This window comes from Semicossyphus pulcher, unplaced genomic scaffold, assembly GCF_022749685.1.
Source record: "Semicossyphus pulcher isolate SPU_LCO1_2020_fin unplaced genomic scaffold, fSemPul1.0.p SCAF_2, whole genome shotgun sequence".
Taxonomy (NCBI): domain Eukaryota; kingdom Metazoa; phylum Chordata; class Actinopteri; order Labriformes; family Labridae; genus Semicossyphus; species Semicossyphus pulcher.
The window spans coordinates 21,452,102-21,469,316 of record NW_027211693.1 but is presented as its reverse complement, the minus strand read 5'-3'; the positions used below and the strand labels follow the sequence as shown (position 1 = coordinate 21,469,316).

General features: G+C 43.6%; 3 protein-coding genes across 5 annotated transcripts in view; 2 read left to right on the top strand and 1 right to left on the bottom strand.

The window, feature by feature from the left end:
- Positions 1-1,486: 1,486 nt before the first annotated feature.
- On the top strand, positions 1,487-6,288 carry LOC138598360 (myozenin-2-like). 2 transcript variants are annotated; one of them, XM_069670141.1, is made up of 6 exons: positions 1,487-1,595; positions 1,998-2,086; positions 3,134-3,291; positions 3,915-4,068; positions 4,594-4,777; positions 5,512-6,288. In XM_069670141.1, exons 2-6 carry the CDS (start codon positions 2,002-2,004, stop codon positions 5,693-5,695), a joined length of 765 nt encoding a protein of 254 aa, XP_069526242.1. In that variant the 5' UTR covers positions 1,487-1,595; positions 1,998-2,001; the 3' UTR covers positions 5,696-6,288. The 2 variants fall into 2 exon arrangements, with proteins under 2 accessions (XP_069526242.1, XP_069526244.1); XM_069670143.1 differs by having other exon boundaries at positions 1,489-1,595; positions 3,915-3,996; positions 5,512-6,266.
- rbm22 (RNA binding motif protein 22) lies at positions 6,099-11,636 on the bottom strand. Of its 2 annotated transcripts, none has more exons than XM_069670139.1 (11): positions 11,577-11,636; positions 10,232-10,285; positions 10,098-10,127; positions 9,444-9,576; positions 9,220-9,320; positions 8,642-8,814; positions 8,266-8,466; positions 7,883-8,047; positions 7,308-7,396; positions 7,060-7,188; positions 6,099-6,870 (listed from the first exon to the last, which is right to left on the bottom strand). In XM_069670139.1, exons 1-11 carry the CDS (start codon positions 11,628-11,630, stop codon positions 6,716-6,718), a joined length of 1,284 nt encoding a protein of 427 aa, XP_069526240.1. In that variant the 5' UTR covers positions 11,631-11,636; the 3' UTR covers positions 6,099-6,715. The 2 variants fall into 2 exon arrangements, with proteins under 2 accessions (XP_069526240.1, XP_069526241.1); XM_069670140.1 differs by lacking the exon at positions 11,577-11,636 and adding an exon at positions 11,293-11,331.
- A 2,146-nt stretch (positions 11,637-13,782) lies between these two features.
- The window catches only part of LOC138598162 (bifunctional heparan sulfate N-deacetylase/N-sulfotransferase 1-like), a 44,585-nt gene continuing 41,152 nt past the window's right edge, over positions 13,783-17,215 (top strand). The window contains exon 1 of the mRNA XM_069669873.1: positions 13,783-13,881. The gene's annotated coding sequence lies outside the window, so the exon portion shown is untranslated. The remainder of the gene's footprint in view (positions 13,882-17,215) is intronic.

The following is a 17,215-nucleotide window of genomic DNA, read 5'->3' as shown; positions in this document are numbered from 1 at the left end:
TTAACACTTCTAAGAGGCATGTAGAGCGCCCATAAGTCACAGCAGTGTGAAAGGAAAGGACGTTAATGGTCTCACACTGTCATAACTGGTAGGGTAGAGTTTGACCTTTGACCCCAGACTGCAGAACTGTACCAAATCCTCTGATCACGGCAACCTCGTCCATTTTAAAACTGCTAAAAAAACAAAACATGTAGAGGATATACACATCATTTATACAACAATTGCAATTGTACAAAGAATTAAAGGTAAAAGATTTAAAGGTCTAATAAGTAGGATTATTCTAGAAAAATAAAATATAGACTTTTACAAATATAAAATAATATAAATCATCACTTATGGGCCTCTATACATGTGTGTTGGTGAGTGTGTGTGTGCAGACCCGTGTGAGACCCTTCCCTCTGCATTTATTCTGTTGTTTTGCTTTGCATGGGACATTTTCAGGAGGGGAGCTGTTGTAGCCAATCACAGCGTATAGGTGAGTGTGGGAGTGGTTTAAATTAGAAACTGGGCCCCATTCAGACCGGCGAACATGGCAAAAGACCGTCAAAGAGTTGGCCTTCTTTCTGTTGGACAGGTAGGTGCCTCAAACTGGATAGGACAAGCTGGCCGGCGGTTAGCATGCTAGTGCAAAGGTAACCGGTTGTTAGCAGGCTAGTTCAACAGTAGCGCAAAGCTAACCGTGATTCCTGTCGGTGTTACTTCGGCGGGGTGGGCGTGTTCTCGCGCGAGCGAGTGAGAGTGAGCTTCTGGTGACGAAGAGCCCAGGAGGAGGGGCCCAGTTTGAATGTGTTGTTGACAAAATGCAGGAAAAATCCTATTATATTATCCTTATTATACCTTTAAGTAAAAATAATACCAAAAAAAACTGTAACAAGAAAAGGAAAACAGAAAAAATATCCTGACACAAACAAACAAAAGGAACACAGGTCAACCAGATGAGATAGTACAGTCTGTGAAATCCTGAATGCTGTACACATCCCAGGCCTCTAGAAGTACTGTGAGCAGCATGTCCTCACCTCCATCAAGGCAGAGAATTTACACAGTGTATCAACGAAAGGAGAGAAAATACAGGTTGTGTTTGTGTGTCTATGTTTGCAGTGGAGAGGTTGGATGCTTGGCCTCTGTGAGAGCTCAGTGTCTCTGTCTGGACAGCAGCTGTCACACACAAACAGCCAGCCACACACACACACACACACACGCACGCGCACACACACACACACACACACACACACACGCACGCACACACACACACGCGCACACACACACACACACACACACACACACACACACACACACACAGAGAGAGGATCAGGTTTTTATTATCAAAGAGTCTTGCGGTCAGGATGTAGATCTTTATTCTCGCCCCTTCGCCTCAATCGCCCTTTTATTCCCCTCCCCGCCCTTCGTCCATCCTCGCTCTCTTATCCCTCTGCTAAAATAACCTGTGAGGTCAGCGCCCGAGGCATCTTGGGATGAGTTTTATACGGACTGTTGCTTCTCGGCTGAGGAGTTTCAGAAGGGAGCGTGGAGGCATCCCAGCTCCAGTGCAGGATACACCGCACGACCAGCTCCAACACAGACAGGAAGACAGACAGGTAAGGACTGAGGGGAGGCAAATTTACTGTGGCGACAGGAGGCTCTGATACTCTCTGACTTAAAAGAGTCCTTTGTCCTTAGATGAATTGGGAACAGGGAACTGACTAAATCCTACATTTCTGTAATGCTGCAGAGAGAGCTTTAAAATGTAAAGATGCACTTTGGATTCCTTGCAAGGTGACTAAAAAATGGAGCTGCACTAAATATAACTTATAATTTAGCACTTAAATGTGCAGAAATCTACAGAGGTGCTTTCCTTTCTTCTGTCACAGAATTAGTAGTTGTATTGGAATAGATTTGCAGGGGTAAATGACAAATTAAAGTAGTAGAAATATAAGAAAATAAGCTGTAAATTAGAAAAACTTCATAATGATTCATGTTGAACTGTGTGTCCATCAAAGGAGGATGATGATGATGCATGCGGGCCTGGATGACGTGACCAGGCAGCGGATGATGCAGGCTAAAGCTCTGTCTAAGGAAGCCAGAGGAGGTAAGAACACATGGAGTGAGATTGTTGCTGTCAGAACTGAAACACACATCATGTTTGGACATAAACTAACACACATGTTAGCTGACATTAATACCTGTATGCAAATTAACACATAATCCAGCATTACTTTACATGCTGGTTTACACATTGCATCAACAACTTCGTACACTCTTGTGCGTATTTACACGCATATTCAAACTGTCACTGTGTGATCACAGCGGGGGCTGTCAGATATAATTGAGCCGAACATCAAAGAGTGTTCGCCCACAGCCTGAGGACACATGCCATGTGCTACACCCAAATCCCAGGAGTGCCGGTGTGTTGCTGAAATACTCCGAACATTCCAGCAGGGACCATCCCAGTCGCACTGTTTGTTTTCCAGCGCTGTCTGCCAGCTACACTCAGAAACCAAAGTCCCCTAAACTCAGCAAAATGTGACTCCCACCACTGAATTTTACACAGGCCGATCAAAGGCTGCTCCTCCAGGGTGGCACATGCCTCGACTTCTCCCAACACTTTTCATGTTTGAGAGAAGGGGCCATGCTGCTCCTACATGACGCTTTCATCCAAAGATCCTATTTATATGCCCAGTTACCCATGCAACCCAGACCACAACAAACATTACGCACCCTTTGACATCATCTCCGGGCTATTTCAGACCCTCTGCTGTGCCATGATTTAACACGAGAAGAGACCCTGAGCAGAAGCTGCGCGGATATCAACTTAGTGATGCTGCACATGCTTTGGATTTCTTATATCGGAGCCCCTCAGCTGTTTCATGTCGACAGAAACAAGAAGATCAGAGGAGACATTAAGATTTGCCAAAGGTCCTTATTAGTCTGTGTTACTTTCATTCTCTTTCCAAATGTCTGGAGGTTGCTATTATCATTGCATTTGCACTGATAACTAAATGCCATGATGTGTTTGTGCAGGGAGAGAGTCACCGCACAGCATACATTTATCTACTCTGATGTTCTGGGAATGCATTGGAATATAAAACATAATCACATAATAAAGCGCCTCTGTGTGCCCAATGGTGCTGTGCAGGAGGTCTGAACCTGGGGAAGAAGATGAGCGTCCCAAAGGACGTGATGATGGAGGAGCTCAACCTGCCGTCCAATCGAGGCTCCCGCATGTTTCAGGAGAGGCAGAAGAGGGTGGAGAGGTTCACGCTGGAGAACGCCGGAGCTGTTTACAACAACAATGTAAGGCACATAGAGATGACGCACAGCACACTGTGAGTCATATCCGCTGAACTTACTGCAACAGACATCTAAAATAATGAACCTGTGCTTCTGATCTGATAGTTAATTACAGCTCAGCAGTGTGCAAAACTGATCAAAGAGCAGCGATTAAAGGCCAATGAAGTCTGACCTGTCTGCGGCCTCATTTACAGCTACAGGCATTTAACATCTTACCTCAATGATGATACATGCACATTAGATCACCTGGATGATTATAATCAGACAAGACTATCCTTTTAAGAAGAGATGTTCTGGGGGAACTCCAGCTTAAGAGAACGAAAAAAAATTGGCAACGTAAAAGCAGCAGAGGCTGAAATATTCTAACGTCTTTGGGACAAAATCTAAAAACGCTGCAGCTACACTTCCTACAAAGCAATTTAATGCAATCTTTTACTGCTTTTTTCTCCAGCCCCTGTTAGTAAAAAAGGTTTTAAGTCTCAATTCCAAACTGAAAAAACCCTGATAACATCAAAGAGTTTCTTTTTCTAACTCTTGAGATCTTCTTCCAGAGCTTAGAAAAGACATCACTGCTCATGTTTAAATATATAGTACAGTAAGTGACAGATAATCTGTCCCTTTCCCAGGTTTATTCAGAGTCGGTTCCTCCTCCGCAGATCATCCTCGGGCAACAGGGAGGAAAAGAGAACCAGGCTTTCTCCATCCCTGGTAAGCATAGCCTGGTCGTGAACCTTCAGAAGACTGTAGCAAAGAAGGGCAGTCCTGACGTCCTCGCTCCAGGTAAATGCTAACACAAGGGGAAGAAAGAAAGAACAGACTGCGATGCATGGGCACTATATCCCCCTCTGATCTGCTAGTGTTCACTTCTGAAATTGAAATGTATTGAGTAAATAAATTGGTTTTATTATTGCCTGTGCCAGCAGAGTTGGCAGTCTGCAGGAAGCGTTTATCTGCGCCGAGTGCTGTTGTGTATTAGTCCTGACAGAAGGCACTGCCGCAGTCTGACTGACAGGGAGCTAAGCTCTGTTTATTATGGGGGATTCACACTGAGATATAATTACTGTACTTCCTATTGTTGACAGGAGTGACATCAAAGAAATTTATAGTATATCATGTCTGTTTGTGCTTGGCTGGGGTTTGCTTTTTATAGTTATATCTAATGGGTGTTGTAATTAGTTTCACAACTCAAGGGGATTTTATTTTGCTTACTTTGAGTTTAACAGATAAAATGCCTCCAAATTAAAGACACGCAGCTTTCACCTCACTTGTTTTTACCCACTGACAATACACCTCTGTTTCTGTCAGGATATTCTGGCCCTCTCAAGGAGATTCCTAAAGAAAAGTTCAACGCAACAGTAATCCCCAAATCCTACTGTTCCCCATGGACGGAGGCTTTGAGAGGCAACGAGGACCTCCTGAACGCCCTCAATGCGCAGCTGCCCGAGCTCCCGAAAAGGCTACAGCCTGCCAACTACAGGTGCTTCAACAGGTAACTGTCCACAACTCAGACACACAAATAAATCCTGAATAGTTCAATCTTATTCAGTTTGAAGTCAACCCAGCCCATCTTCAAATAGACCCGCAGATAACCTAACCGCGTTATCCGTCACCATCATCCCTTCCCTCGGCTCCGCTCCATGTTTCCACAGTTTGAAAATAAATTCAGTGTCTGGCTTGCACCTCCTTGGAGTGTGGCTGCGTGATGGCTATTTTGAAGCCTGGCTCTTGAAAGATGATCCACTGGGGGGCTGCAGGCTTTTAATGCCCCCACAAGACAGATTGCGCACGAAGAGAATCATCTTTCTCGCAGCACACAAGGAATTGCATCACAGCAGCGAGGCAGTACAAAGGTTAAGCTCGGGCAGATGGAGAGTGTATGAAAGACAAACTCGGGCTTTGCACAATTTAAGCTGTCAATCACTCGCTTCATGACAGCCTGTCTGGAACTGTACCTCCCTGTGGAGAGATCTGATTACACCCTTAAGATAACTATGATATTATGGTGACTTAACTCGATCTGAACTCAGCTAATGGTTCGTCATCCTGAATCCCAGGCGGTTTTCTCCTGCTGACCGAACAAACTAAAATCAGAGGGATTAAGACGGGGTGTCATGTGTCATCTAAAAGTTTTACCTCTTTATGGGAAGGAGCCATATGACACTGAGCCTCATGTGCTGCCAGGAAAATTAAACGCACTCAGCCTCTCTTCTTTTTGTCCCTCAGATCTCCAAAGCCGTTCGGGGGAGCCATGGCCAGTAAAAGGGTGATCCCAGTGATAAGCTTCGAGGCAGTGGAACCCCAGAAGCTGCCCAGCGTCGCTCTGGAGAGCATGTGTCGACGGCCCAACTTCAACAGAGCACCCAAAGGATGGGGGCTTGATTACAGCCCCGAGTCTAATGAACTATGAAGAGAAGGCCGCTGAAAGACTGAAACACTGGCCTAAGCTTACTTTCCTCCCTCTTACAGAGAAGACCCCTCTGTTAATCAGCAGGCACTGTAGGGGAGGGAAATAATAACACTCCTGCTTGATATATGAAGTGGTTTGTTATTGCTGAGTGTTTTGACCAGCGGAGGAGACTGCAGATGCTGGAATCAAATCATTAGCCCAGTAGAGTCCATGAAAATGCTGCCACAGGCTGACCAGCTCACCAAAAAGCAATATCTGCGTCTGCATCCAATGCTTTTCACACTGTGGCTTTACATCTCCAACCCCCCCTTTGTTCCCAACTAACATGTAAGAGCAACAGTAGGACCCAGTCTGCTCTGACACAGTAGTTAAAACAGCTTAAGTTTTAATGAATAATGTGCACTTGAAATGACAAAACTGCGTCACTTTAATGGTAAGTGAAAACAACATTCAAAGAAAGCTTTACAATAAACTAAATCATTATGCTGTGGAATATTAAAATTGTGTCAAATAAAAAAAAAGAGTCAATGTAGCTGAAAATTAACAGGTTTAAAATGCTCCTCTGAATCTACCCCATGTGATGCTGTCGCACAATATGACAAATACAAGTTGAACCTACAGTTTACATTTCTATATGTACAACGGCTCCAACCACAGGAGCCTGTCAAAACCATGTGGCCCTGATCAGCGGCCATTACGCTCATGTTTGAAGTCTTTTACTATGTTAACTGTTCAGATGTTTTCCGGGTTCTTTTTAACTGTGAGTGGTGACAAAATCATCTTATAAAGGTACGAGTTGTCCACTCTCCAGACACAGAAGGTGCTCGTTCAGTTCATCCGCTGCGCTGTAGGTGGCAGAATACATCAGATGTTATCCTGTGAGTTGAAACTGGGCTCTATGTGGTGCGTTTCTCCGAGAAGTCTTTGGCAGGTTCAAGCCTGCTGAAGTGAAAGCACCTGCCCAGGGTCGACATGAGGAAAAGAATGACACTTTATCACAGTATGACTTCACTGCAGCATCTATTCGCCGTGACGTGAGCCATGTGCAGCGTGGGCGCCCATGCGCTGAGGATCCTGGGAGGGGTAGTGGATTTGACCAGGAGGTCTCATGCTCATCGGAGGGGGCATGGGTGGAGCCATGGGGCCCATGGGGTGAAACATTGGAGGACCAAAACCTGATTACACAGAAGAAAAGGAATGCAGCATTAGGCATCCAGTTTCTCACAGCACTTAAATCATGTGCATCACGCTATATGATGACTAATCTAATATACATGTGATGGGATTATTCTAAATAACCATTTCAAAATAGCGTATTCTATGTAATATAAGAAGCATTTGTAAGATCATGGTTAAAGTTTTACCTGGAGGAGGTGGGTTGATGCCGGGAGGTGGAGGCAGAGCTATGTTCATGACTGCAGGAGAGGTGCCAGGGTCCAGGTTGAAGTAGTTTGCAGGAGCCTCCTCATCTAAAGCTGGTGGTGGAGGCAGAGCTACGGCATAGAGAGAAACAGAGTTAAGAAACAAACAAAAACAATAACAATAAATCCAGAATTGTTCTTGTATGTTGGGCCAAAAAGAGAGACTGAGCATGAGAGATCTGCAGACTCACCTCCAGGCAGACCAGGTACAGGATCAAGTCTGGTGCCCATCTCACTGACGCCATCTTTGATGCCCTCCTTCCCTCTTGCTGCCTGAGACCTGAAAAGACAATCCATATAGGTTTTATATATGAATCCCTTCCTTTAATAAATACAAATGAAGGGTGTACAGCAGCACTATTTGGTCCAGAGAAAATTTAAAATGTCCTGCCCTGCACTAATTCTTTGTGATGGTAAAGCTCTTACTGTGTCATTCATAATATTTTAAAAGCGCTGCAGTCGGTAGTTTACTTTCAAATGTGACTGTGATGTTAGCATCACTCCAGGCGGTTACTTTCAAACACGCAGTCTTTGAACACAGCGTTTAATAAAAAATATCACTATAAATCGCCACATCTCCTGCTGTGTGGCTCTGCTCAGTGGGGCTGTATGAGAGTGAAGAATTGTTATCAGATGAAGAGCAGCTTATTTTTTGTTTGCATTCACACAATGCATGGTCTCACTAGCATTAATTACATTTTCAAGGATCAGGTTGGTGAAGGACCCCCCCACTGCTCAACTGTTACCTTCTTTATCAGCGTCTTACCTTCCCCACTTAACAGTGAGCCTCCGTCCATTGATGATAAGTTTGTTGAAGGACTTCTCAGCAGCCATCTCAGCCGACTGCCTCGTGGCAAACTGGATGAAGGCACACTGCTGCCTCTGGACGATGGTTATGGTGCGAATCTCACCAAACTGGTAGAAGTGACTCCTGGAATCAAAGAAATGAATGTCTACTAAATCTGAAACACTGGCAATCAAGGTAAACATGCAAGAATCCTTTTATGTCTCTTAAAGTACACTACCAGTCAAAAGTTTGGACACACTTTCCCATTCACTTGTATGAGAAAATGTGTCCAAACTTTTGACTGGTAGTGTACATTAAACACCAGAAGTTGTAGTTGAAATAGTAATGAAATAACTCCTTACTTGAGATCTCCATCTGTAACAGTATCTCCCAAACCGCCTATGTAGAGGGTGCTGATGGACTTGTCCTCTGGTGGGTCCAGTCGTGGCATAGTCGAGGCACGTTTCAGTAGCTTGTCAGCAACTGGGTCATTGATGCCATAGTATCGATCCTTAATGTTCTGGTCGGCTAGAGGATCATCGGGATCTGTGGGCTTCTCGTGCCTGTGAGAAAAAAGAGAACCAGAGTGGATAAATGCTCACAGGCAAACACAATCATACGGCACAAATTTCTATTTTGCCTGTGGCAAAAAAGTACTTGAAAAATTATATTAAAAATCATTCAAGACAAGAAGATAACCAACTGCAGCTGTAGCCTGTTTGTTAAAGTTCCACTCACCTATAGGGACACTCCTCTCCTCTCTTACACTCTCCCTTCACCCAGAAGGAGCAGATGTGCGGCCGGTTCCTCTTGTAATATGGAGTTGTCCGGGCCAGCTTTAGCAGCATGTCACTAGAACTGGGTGCTTTACCAAGCTGGCCAACCGGCCGTGTGCCGTCAGAATTGGCTATCTAAAAACACAGAGGTCCAAACAGATATGAGTGGCCATTCAAGGGGGGGAAAAAAACAACAACAACTGAGGGATGTCCTAATTTAATGACAACTTAGAGGTGAACTGAAACTCTTTTGAGCTTGTAATGTTAAATTTTTTTATAAAACATACAATGCAGGTGTTATTTTCTAAACGCAAAAATATTCAGGTATCAAACATATCTAAAATGCTTTACCAGGTTTAATGTAAACCAAGCACACACTTAAATATGAATTGTCTTGGAAAAAATAACTAAATACAATAAGATGGGATTGGACTCAAATGCTCATTATTCAGGACATGAAATTGGGAACAAAATAAGTGCTCAGGACCTCCTTACACACTGATCATTTACATTTTTTGTCTCCATCAAAAGCAATTTTACCTCTCTCTCCATGTTCTGCGTGTAGTACTCTTTGTTCACATCTGACCTCGGAACCTCATCTTTAACTGACAGCCCAGTGTCTCTGACCTGGATGGGCAAACCTGTAAAACACCAGGTATGACAGAGCGTTTAACTCACATTGCTGTATGCTTCACAGAGCAGTAAACAAGTACACAGGCCAAATTACAATAAAATATTACAGGAAATCAGCAGCTGAGACTCACCATATTCCAGGTCCAGCAGACACGTCTGACACACATTCTTCATTTTACTGCAGGTCTGACAGACCTCAGTCTTCTTGAAACGCATCCGTGTCCCAGGACACCATCGGAACACGGTAAAGGGTCGAGCACAGATCTGATCGGCAGAGAATGAAGAGTAACATTTTTTAAATTCTCATGGGGAAGATCGTGTTAGGTTTAAAAGTTTTAAAAAAAACTGTAGTCCCTTTTACACTGCCAGTTCAAGGCGGATTATTACGCCTCGGTTACGTTTTGTATTCTATGTAGAACGCACAGAGGCGGAATGGTGGGGTGAAGTCGTTCTGACTCTGAGCCAGCATCGGCGTTAGTAACAGAAGCGTAAGAGAGGCAAAATAGCGTGTGAGTAAACAGCCGAGCAGGCAGGGCGTAACAGCGCCCTGTGTGTATTTGAAGCAGGCCCCTACTTGTTTACGCACTCGCACACTTTTTGCTTCTGCAACGGCATGTAAAAACACTCTGGTGCGGCTTAATGCTGCCGTGGCTTGGTCCAATGTAAAATGGCAAAGGCTGCATGACGGCGGAGCTTCTTTACGGCGCTGAGGCAGAACTGCAGTGTAAAAGGGGTTTGTGTTATGTGCTGCTTAACCAAGGTATAAGTATTAATCCAAAACATACCTTGCATTCTTTGCCATACTTCTCCTTGGTCTGAAAAAAACAAAACATGATCAAATCTGAACCAACACTCAATTTGTCTCAACACATCAAGAAAATTAGCTCTTATTCATAATGATGCAGTAATGCTCTCTCACCATACGGATGTAAGGGTTTTCTCCTAAACATGTCTGACACAGAATTGGGAAATCCTGGAAGACAAAGGAAAACAGATGTTCATTAAGTAAAAAACAAGCATTATTTCTGTTATTCATCCAGCAGTCGTCATATTCATGTTATCTGAAACAGTAACTTCATCCTCTGGTCCACTGTCTGCTGTGGGCACTTTGGCAAAGTTACATGTGTGAATACACAGTGCAATGGGACGAGCTCACTCCTACTTTGCCATCTGTTGAAGGATGCTGTTTCAATCCAAGTGCAAGCTGCTGAAAATGACCCCTGACAGCATCAGCCAAACAACTAATTATAAGCATCTCTTGTGGCTCTAACGTCAACTACATAGTCTAGGGTTGCAAAGTTTATAGTCTGGTGTCTTGATAAAACCAACATTGGCCAAAGGCCCTGTTGTGTCATGGCTCAAGAAAGGAACCTGATTTGTTGCCTTATATAGTTGGAGAACGGATGTTTAAAGATAATTCGATGCGCAAATGGTATTTTGTAGAGGAACGATTCGGACATGAATGGATAATTCAGTTTAGTTGAAATATAAATATAAAATTAGTTAATGTTGCAAAAATGAAACAGCATCTCTAGACAATGAAGACTAAAAAACAATTAGAGCTAATAAACAAACAAACAAAAAAGTTTTGCAATGGTATAGAACAACGCTGCTTATAACAACGCGACTTTCCTTCTAATATCTAAACTAGTCCTAATGTAAAGCTATGATGTACTTGTCAGGCGAGCGGGTATGATCATCGTCTTCAGGCGCCTAAGCTAATGCTAACTACACAGTTCATTTGGTATGTAGCGTGCTTACATTACCAAAGTCCAAGTGAAATAAGATCATGTATTATTGGATAATCTCGGTTCTGCTTATCCCAGTCAGGGCTGGAGCGTATTAACTGGTTAGCGTTACGTGATGCACAACGGATTCACTACCGACAGCCTGCTATCGCTAGCTATGATTAGCCTGCCTTGCTAACCTTAGCATAAAGCATGTTATGGTATAATTTGCCAAACAAAATCGCACTCGTACACCATCTGTAGTTCACTGCTGCTCAGAAAGGTGAAATTGTGATGTTATATGAATTAACGTTGACATCTTAGATAACGTTGACAAGCATAGAGACGTTAGCAGCCACGCTTCTTCTAGCTAGCTACAAGCTAACGGAAGGCTAACATGCTACCAAGCAAACGCGCCAGGTAATAGTAGAACAAGAAATCTTTTATGGTCTTGTTGAGTCATTGAATAAATCAAAAGTCGTTGTATATTAGCCATGCTTTCCAGACTTAAATTAATATCCTCTGGATTAAACGTACCGCGTCTTCCCAGTTCTGTCTATTGTAGGTGTTGGATCCGAGGGACGTCGCCATTTTGGAGAATGTGAGCCAAACGGGCCAAACAACCAACGACACAAGAGGTGTCAGACCACAATGCACCGCGCGAGACAGCCACGTCTCACCTAAGGATGTCGCCCTATTTCAAGAAACTATCACACATATCTTATACTACATTATGAAAATGTAAATAAAGGGAAAGTAGCTATATTAATCTGTCATCTGCATCCGAGGTGGATAGGTGCGTGTATGCTTATATCATTAACTGTATTCAGTCTCTTTGTCTGTATGTTCAAGTGAAGAAAATAATGAATTTGCCCTATTACTCTTTCCACCTGTTTATTTTTTTCTTTTCTTTTATAACTGAAGCAACAACGTACTTCAAAGGTTATTGTTTTTTAAAGAAACATTTCTTACTTTTAACCTCACAAAACTGTTGCAGCTATAGCTACTCTTTGGCTTATAGATAAGGTTAGGCTACAATCTTTGTATAAAACATGAGAGGGTTATGGTTAGATTAGAGATTCTAGTCGTAATCAGTTAATGATGTGTGTACTTTTGCCATTACTTCCTGTGTGGATGAGAATGACAAACAGACAGATTGATTGACTGCTGTGTGTGAGCTTGTATAAGCCAATTGTGTAGTCCACTTACAGTTTATCTATCCACCTGTTCCCGTTCAGGTCAGGGTGTCTTTGCTGTGTGAAACTCCAATTAGGGAGGCAAAGCATGCTTGAGATTACGGATGAGCATTAAGGCCCTAATGTTTAGTTAAGGTCAGGGTGAGGTAGTGGAGTCAAAGGACAGGGATTAGAGCAGTCCTGAGGAGCTGGCAAATCTTTCATAGTGCAGCTTCCCCTCAGGAGGTCAGGGAACAAAGTCTGCTCTACTTTTAGACTTCTTTGAAGGGAAAAACTTCTCTAATCTCTTCCTTTAAAATTACTCCAAGGTATAATCTGATACATTGTGCTCATCAGGTAGGTTACAGTTTACAGATTATAATTGCTTCTATGACCATATTTCCACAAGAAAGGGTTAAAGTGAAATCCCTACACCTCTTTCTCGGCCTGTCTCCCTTGCAGCCGTGTGCACAGTCTGTGCCTTACCCTGTGTTTAGTGGTGGGACACCGAAGTAAATCTTCTACTCATGGCCTTCCTTGTCTTAATGAGTCGTGTGACCCATCTCCTCACTCATGTGATGTGGATGAGACAGCCAAAACTATTTTTGAAGGAGGGCTTTGTCTTTGATTTAGCCTCTCTGTAACCAAACACACAAACCTCAAGAGTCACAAGGTCAGAAGATCTGTAGGTGTTGTACTACCTCACAGCTGCACCGTGTTTGATCTCCATTTAAGAAATTATTGTTCAAAGAGTTGTGTTTACATGGTTATTGTAATATATGTGGTGTATGTAATTTATGCGCAATTTATGCAGTTGTGTTCTTTTATAATCATACTTTCATTTTATAATAACTTTGGCAAAAAACAAAAAAACACACCAATCAGTTTCCTACATGTTTAATTAATGGAGTTTGTTGTGTATTATCTACAGCAATAATCACTGACTAAAGTATTATTATGATTTTGATATATGCCAGCAGAGATAACCCAATAAAAAGATAATAACAATATCATAACAACATGTCAATTACTGTATAGTTTCTCAAACATAATAGCAGCTCTTTGTAGTAATAAATGAATACTGGAATTAGTTTTTCATCAGAAAATAGAGATTTCAGATTTTGAGATCTTTGCCCTTTGATAACACTACACGACTACACAAGTTTAAATAAAGCATTTTATTGCAAGGGTACTTGTTGTGTAATCTGCACAGTGAGATGACTGTTCAAAATCACGACTACCCCTAAGCTCGTGTTTCAAACAAATATGAATCAGAACAACTTCAGGTTAATCTCAGTATCACTACCACTCTAACCTTACCACAGAGGAGCAGGGATGCAGAGATTCCCTGCAGGAATATGTGATCACAGTGATTGTTTGACGACTTATGTAGTATATGTATGTATGCGCATATATGAGGCAAAAAATGCGCCGTGCTGGCGCCCCCTGTCGACAGTTATGGGCCACCGCCGGTGCACAGAGCTGCAGAAAGAGAGGGGCATTCTCAGATTTCCCGATTTCTCCCAGCCGAGTCCGCTGTGCCGCTTCCACATCACGGCAACAGCAAACCGAGACGACGACGACGACGACATGCGCCCAGCGTGCTTCAACCCCGCATTCATTTCAACCGTTCCGTGTTGTCTCAAACACATCTAGACCCAAACAAGGTGAGTACATCGATACACACAAGTCTCATCGCGGTGTTTTCGCACATGTTTGGTACACGACCGAGAGCCCCGCCGCTCGGTCTCCCAGGCCAGGCTAGTGAACGCTGTCTGGCGCAGACGGAGAATGAGGCCAGTTTTCGGCCTGACTCCCCCCCGACTGGAAACGTAAAGCCCCGGCTAAATAGCGGAGGGTCTCTCGGTGTAGCTTTCAGCTCGTCCGTACGGCAGCAGAGAAAGGAGGCTAACGTTATTTTTGAAGCGGGTCGGGGGGGAAGTTTGTGCTCAGGATAGAGCTGTGTCCGGCTGCTCTGCTCTGTGATTTAATATCGGAATTCCTTTATGCAGTCGGATACCATAATGCAGCCCGGCACCAGCCAGCAGGGACTAACTTGTTTTTGCAACTTTTACACCACTGTTAGATACAGTTTTATAAAAAAAACTCACTTGAGTTTGCTTCTAAAAATTCTGCAATAATGTAGCAGCGAGCCCACACGTTTTCTCGTCTAATGTGTCTTTTGCAAAGAAAAGGCCAAACGTTTTTGAGTGCAAATTATAATTAAAGGTCGATATGACTGTCTGCCTCCTAATCTAATAGCACTGCACATGACAGAGGCGAATAAAAGATCAGCATGGGATTGCATGCAGCATTACTCAAGTTGTCCAAATGATTTCAGGGAACTTGGGTTAATTATTATCAGCAGTGATGGCAGGCTCTGTTGTGACACATGATGCATCAGACTATTGTGTAGCTACCTGTCGGAATCATGTGCAGGCTATTTTGTGCATATACTGCTCTTTATAAGCATTTTTTCCACAAACTATAAACTATTTGAGGGGGTAAACAAAAAAGATACTGCTGATTATGCCATATCATACTCCAATTTCAGCTGTTGGGAAAAGTAGGACAGGTTGGAATGCACTAAAGATGCTTCAATGTGTTTTAATATGTTGTTTAAATGTGGCACAGTTGCAGAATGCACCAGTGCAGCAGCGCCTCTTCGTAAATAGTTCCTGTTTTTAATGTATCAGGCTGCTTTGTTACTCTTTGTTGTGCAAAACAGAGCAAATGTGTGTCTCAGCCCAGATAGCTGCATCTATTAAACACTATAAACACTTGACTCGGCTCTGGAGCAAAAAGGGGCAGTCCAGACCTGCCTAAAATCTGTTGCCTTGGGGTGTATGCGCGTGCAAGCGTGCACCTATGTGAGTAAGAGATTACTAAAAGAGAATGACTCACGCTCAGAATGTGTTTGGCAAAGTCATAAGGACTTTCCCTGCCTTTCTCCTCAGCTGCAGAAGACATTCTTGTGACTGTAACTGAAAGAGTGCTGCTCCTCTGGTTTTATGTGTCATGAGATTTATTTGACCAATGCTTCAAATTTTGCTATTCCCAATGCGAGCCATGTGTTGCTCATCACATGTCCCACCCATCATTTGTAGAAAAAAAATGTCTGGCTTATTCCATTTGCAGATTGGATTATAAAAAGAGTGGTTGCTGTCATTTGTTTGTCAAATTTGTGGAGAGCTGAATCTTAAGTTGCGTTCTGTTTATCAGTGCCAACTGTTTGTCTGGTTGTTCTAACCCTCCATCTGACTGCTCCCACTGGCTGCCAAACATGCTGTGATCTAGCGCTTTCAGCTGATGAAGGCTGCCACTGCCGCCGCAGCCATTTGATCATATATCAGCATCCCTTCGCTTAGATATGCCTGTGAAACGCTGCGGCTGGGTTACAATGCCATACACACAGAGGTTGTTAAAATCCTGCAGGCAGGACTGTATATGACAGATCAAGTCACCCGGCGGTGTTTGGCTGTTTATCTGAATGAGGCACGATCACAGACGATTCATCACTTCAGATTTTAGTCTTGAATGGGACACGGCAAAATAATTCTTATATTTGTTGTCAATCACAGCTTTCACTGCTTCATTGCTACTTATCTTCACATAAAGGATTAATGGTGCTGCAGTGACTCACAGCTACGATACCATTTAATGCTACACAAGGTAACTGTTGGGAACTGCAGTGCCAAACTACATGCCAGCTCTTGTATTTTTCCATGTCAGTGCCCCTTGTGTCCACACTCAGTGTGCGGGGTGGCAGACCTCTCTTTAGAGGAGGGCTGAAGCCAGGCATCTTTCCAAAACTCAAGTCCCCCCAAGCCTCTATGCTGCGTATAAGCACTGCTTTGTGCCCCAGTACTGCTCCCTATGGTTCTTATTCATATACTACTACAACACCACTGGCTCCACTAAATACTGGAATCTACAATTGGAAGTGTCCCCAGAATCGCCTGCTGTTTGACAGACAAACTCAGATGTTTCCTCATTAAGTCGAGCTTTTGGATTAATACGCTCCGACTGTAGCATTTGTAGCCTGTAGAGTAGTTTGTATTGAAGCGTCTCTTTCTGCCTGGAATGTGGCTGTGGCATTTTTTGGCTTAGGCTCCGCTATCGTGAGGGGTATTGGAGAGCAGGAGCGGAGTAAATACATCTCAAACAGCCCAGCAAAAGCGAGTATTAGCAAATGATCCGATAGCATCAGTAATCCTCGGGAAAACCTGGAGAGTTGTTTTTGAATAGTGTTAGCCTCCATCAGATAGTTGGCAGGCCCTGGGGGTGTCCACATGTGTGACTGGCTGGCTAGGCTAGCGGCGCGGCGGACTACAGTATGCAGGCAGATCAGATTACTGAACGATTAGCCATGGCCTCCTATCCCCGGCCCCGGGAAATGATTTTCCACTGTCATAATTCCCTAGACTGAATTACGCAGGCCACTGACTCAGATACTCAATACTACAGTTCTGAGTAGTGCAGGGATAACTGTTGCTGTCTGGAGAGGGGAGATAGGTTGAGAGTGTTGTACCATTGTTGAACTAGAGAACAAAATAGTGTCTAATTTGAATTTCTTGTAGAGCTCTTGTGCTCGCTCTCAAGGAAGGAGGGTAGTGTGACCCACCTGCATCATCTGTGGCTGAGGATAGCGTTCATTGTGATGTTTTTACCCTTTTAATTGGGACGTCATCATAAAGAAGACAGCTGGGAAACAGTCCTGAAACTCAAAACTGCCCCTCACATGTCCTTCTATTGTGAGACGTAAGTCAAAAATGCGAGCACATGTCAGACAGGCGATGAGGCGGTGTAAATCAAGCAGGCCTCCTGTGGAATTTTGCTGAATGGAAACATGGACGGATAGAGATCAGGGGAGAGAGGAAAAGAGGGAGAGGTTTGCGGGTGGAGGTAGGTAGGACCATGTTTCCAAGGTGCTCACCCCCTGAGGCAGGAATCCGATACATTCCAGAGGCTCCTGTATCCAGACGAATAATGGTGACCGGG

Bases quoted from the DNA above. Each gene is read 5' to 3' on its own strand.
- LOC138598360 (XM_069670141.1), top strand. From the start codon at position 2,002: ATGATGATGATGCATGCGGGCCTGGATGACGTGACCAGGCAGCGGATG. The intron at 2,087-3,133 runs GTAAGAACACAT...GGTGCTGTGCAG, and splicing joins GTCTAAGGAAGCCAGAGGAG to GAGGTCTGAACCTGGGGAAG. The intron at 4,069-4,593 runs GTAAATGCTAAC...TGTTTCTGTCAG, and splicing joins TCCTGACGTCCTCGCTCCAG to GATATTCTGGCCCTCTCAAG.
- rbm22 (XM_069670139.1), bottom strand. From the start codon at position 11,630: ATGGCGACGTCCCTCGGATCCAACACCTACAATAGACAGAACTGGGAA. The intron at 9,321-9,443 runs GTGAGTCTCAGC...GGTGTTTTACAG, and splicing joins TCTGCTGGACCTGGAATATG to GTTTGCCCATCCAGGTCAGA. The intron at 8,467-8,641 runs GTGAGTGGAACT...TTTTTCTCACAG, and splicing joins GGAGAGGAGTGTCCCTATAG to GCACGAGAAGCCCACAGATC.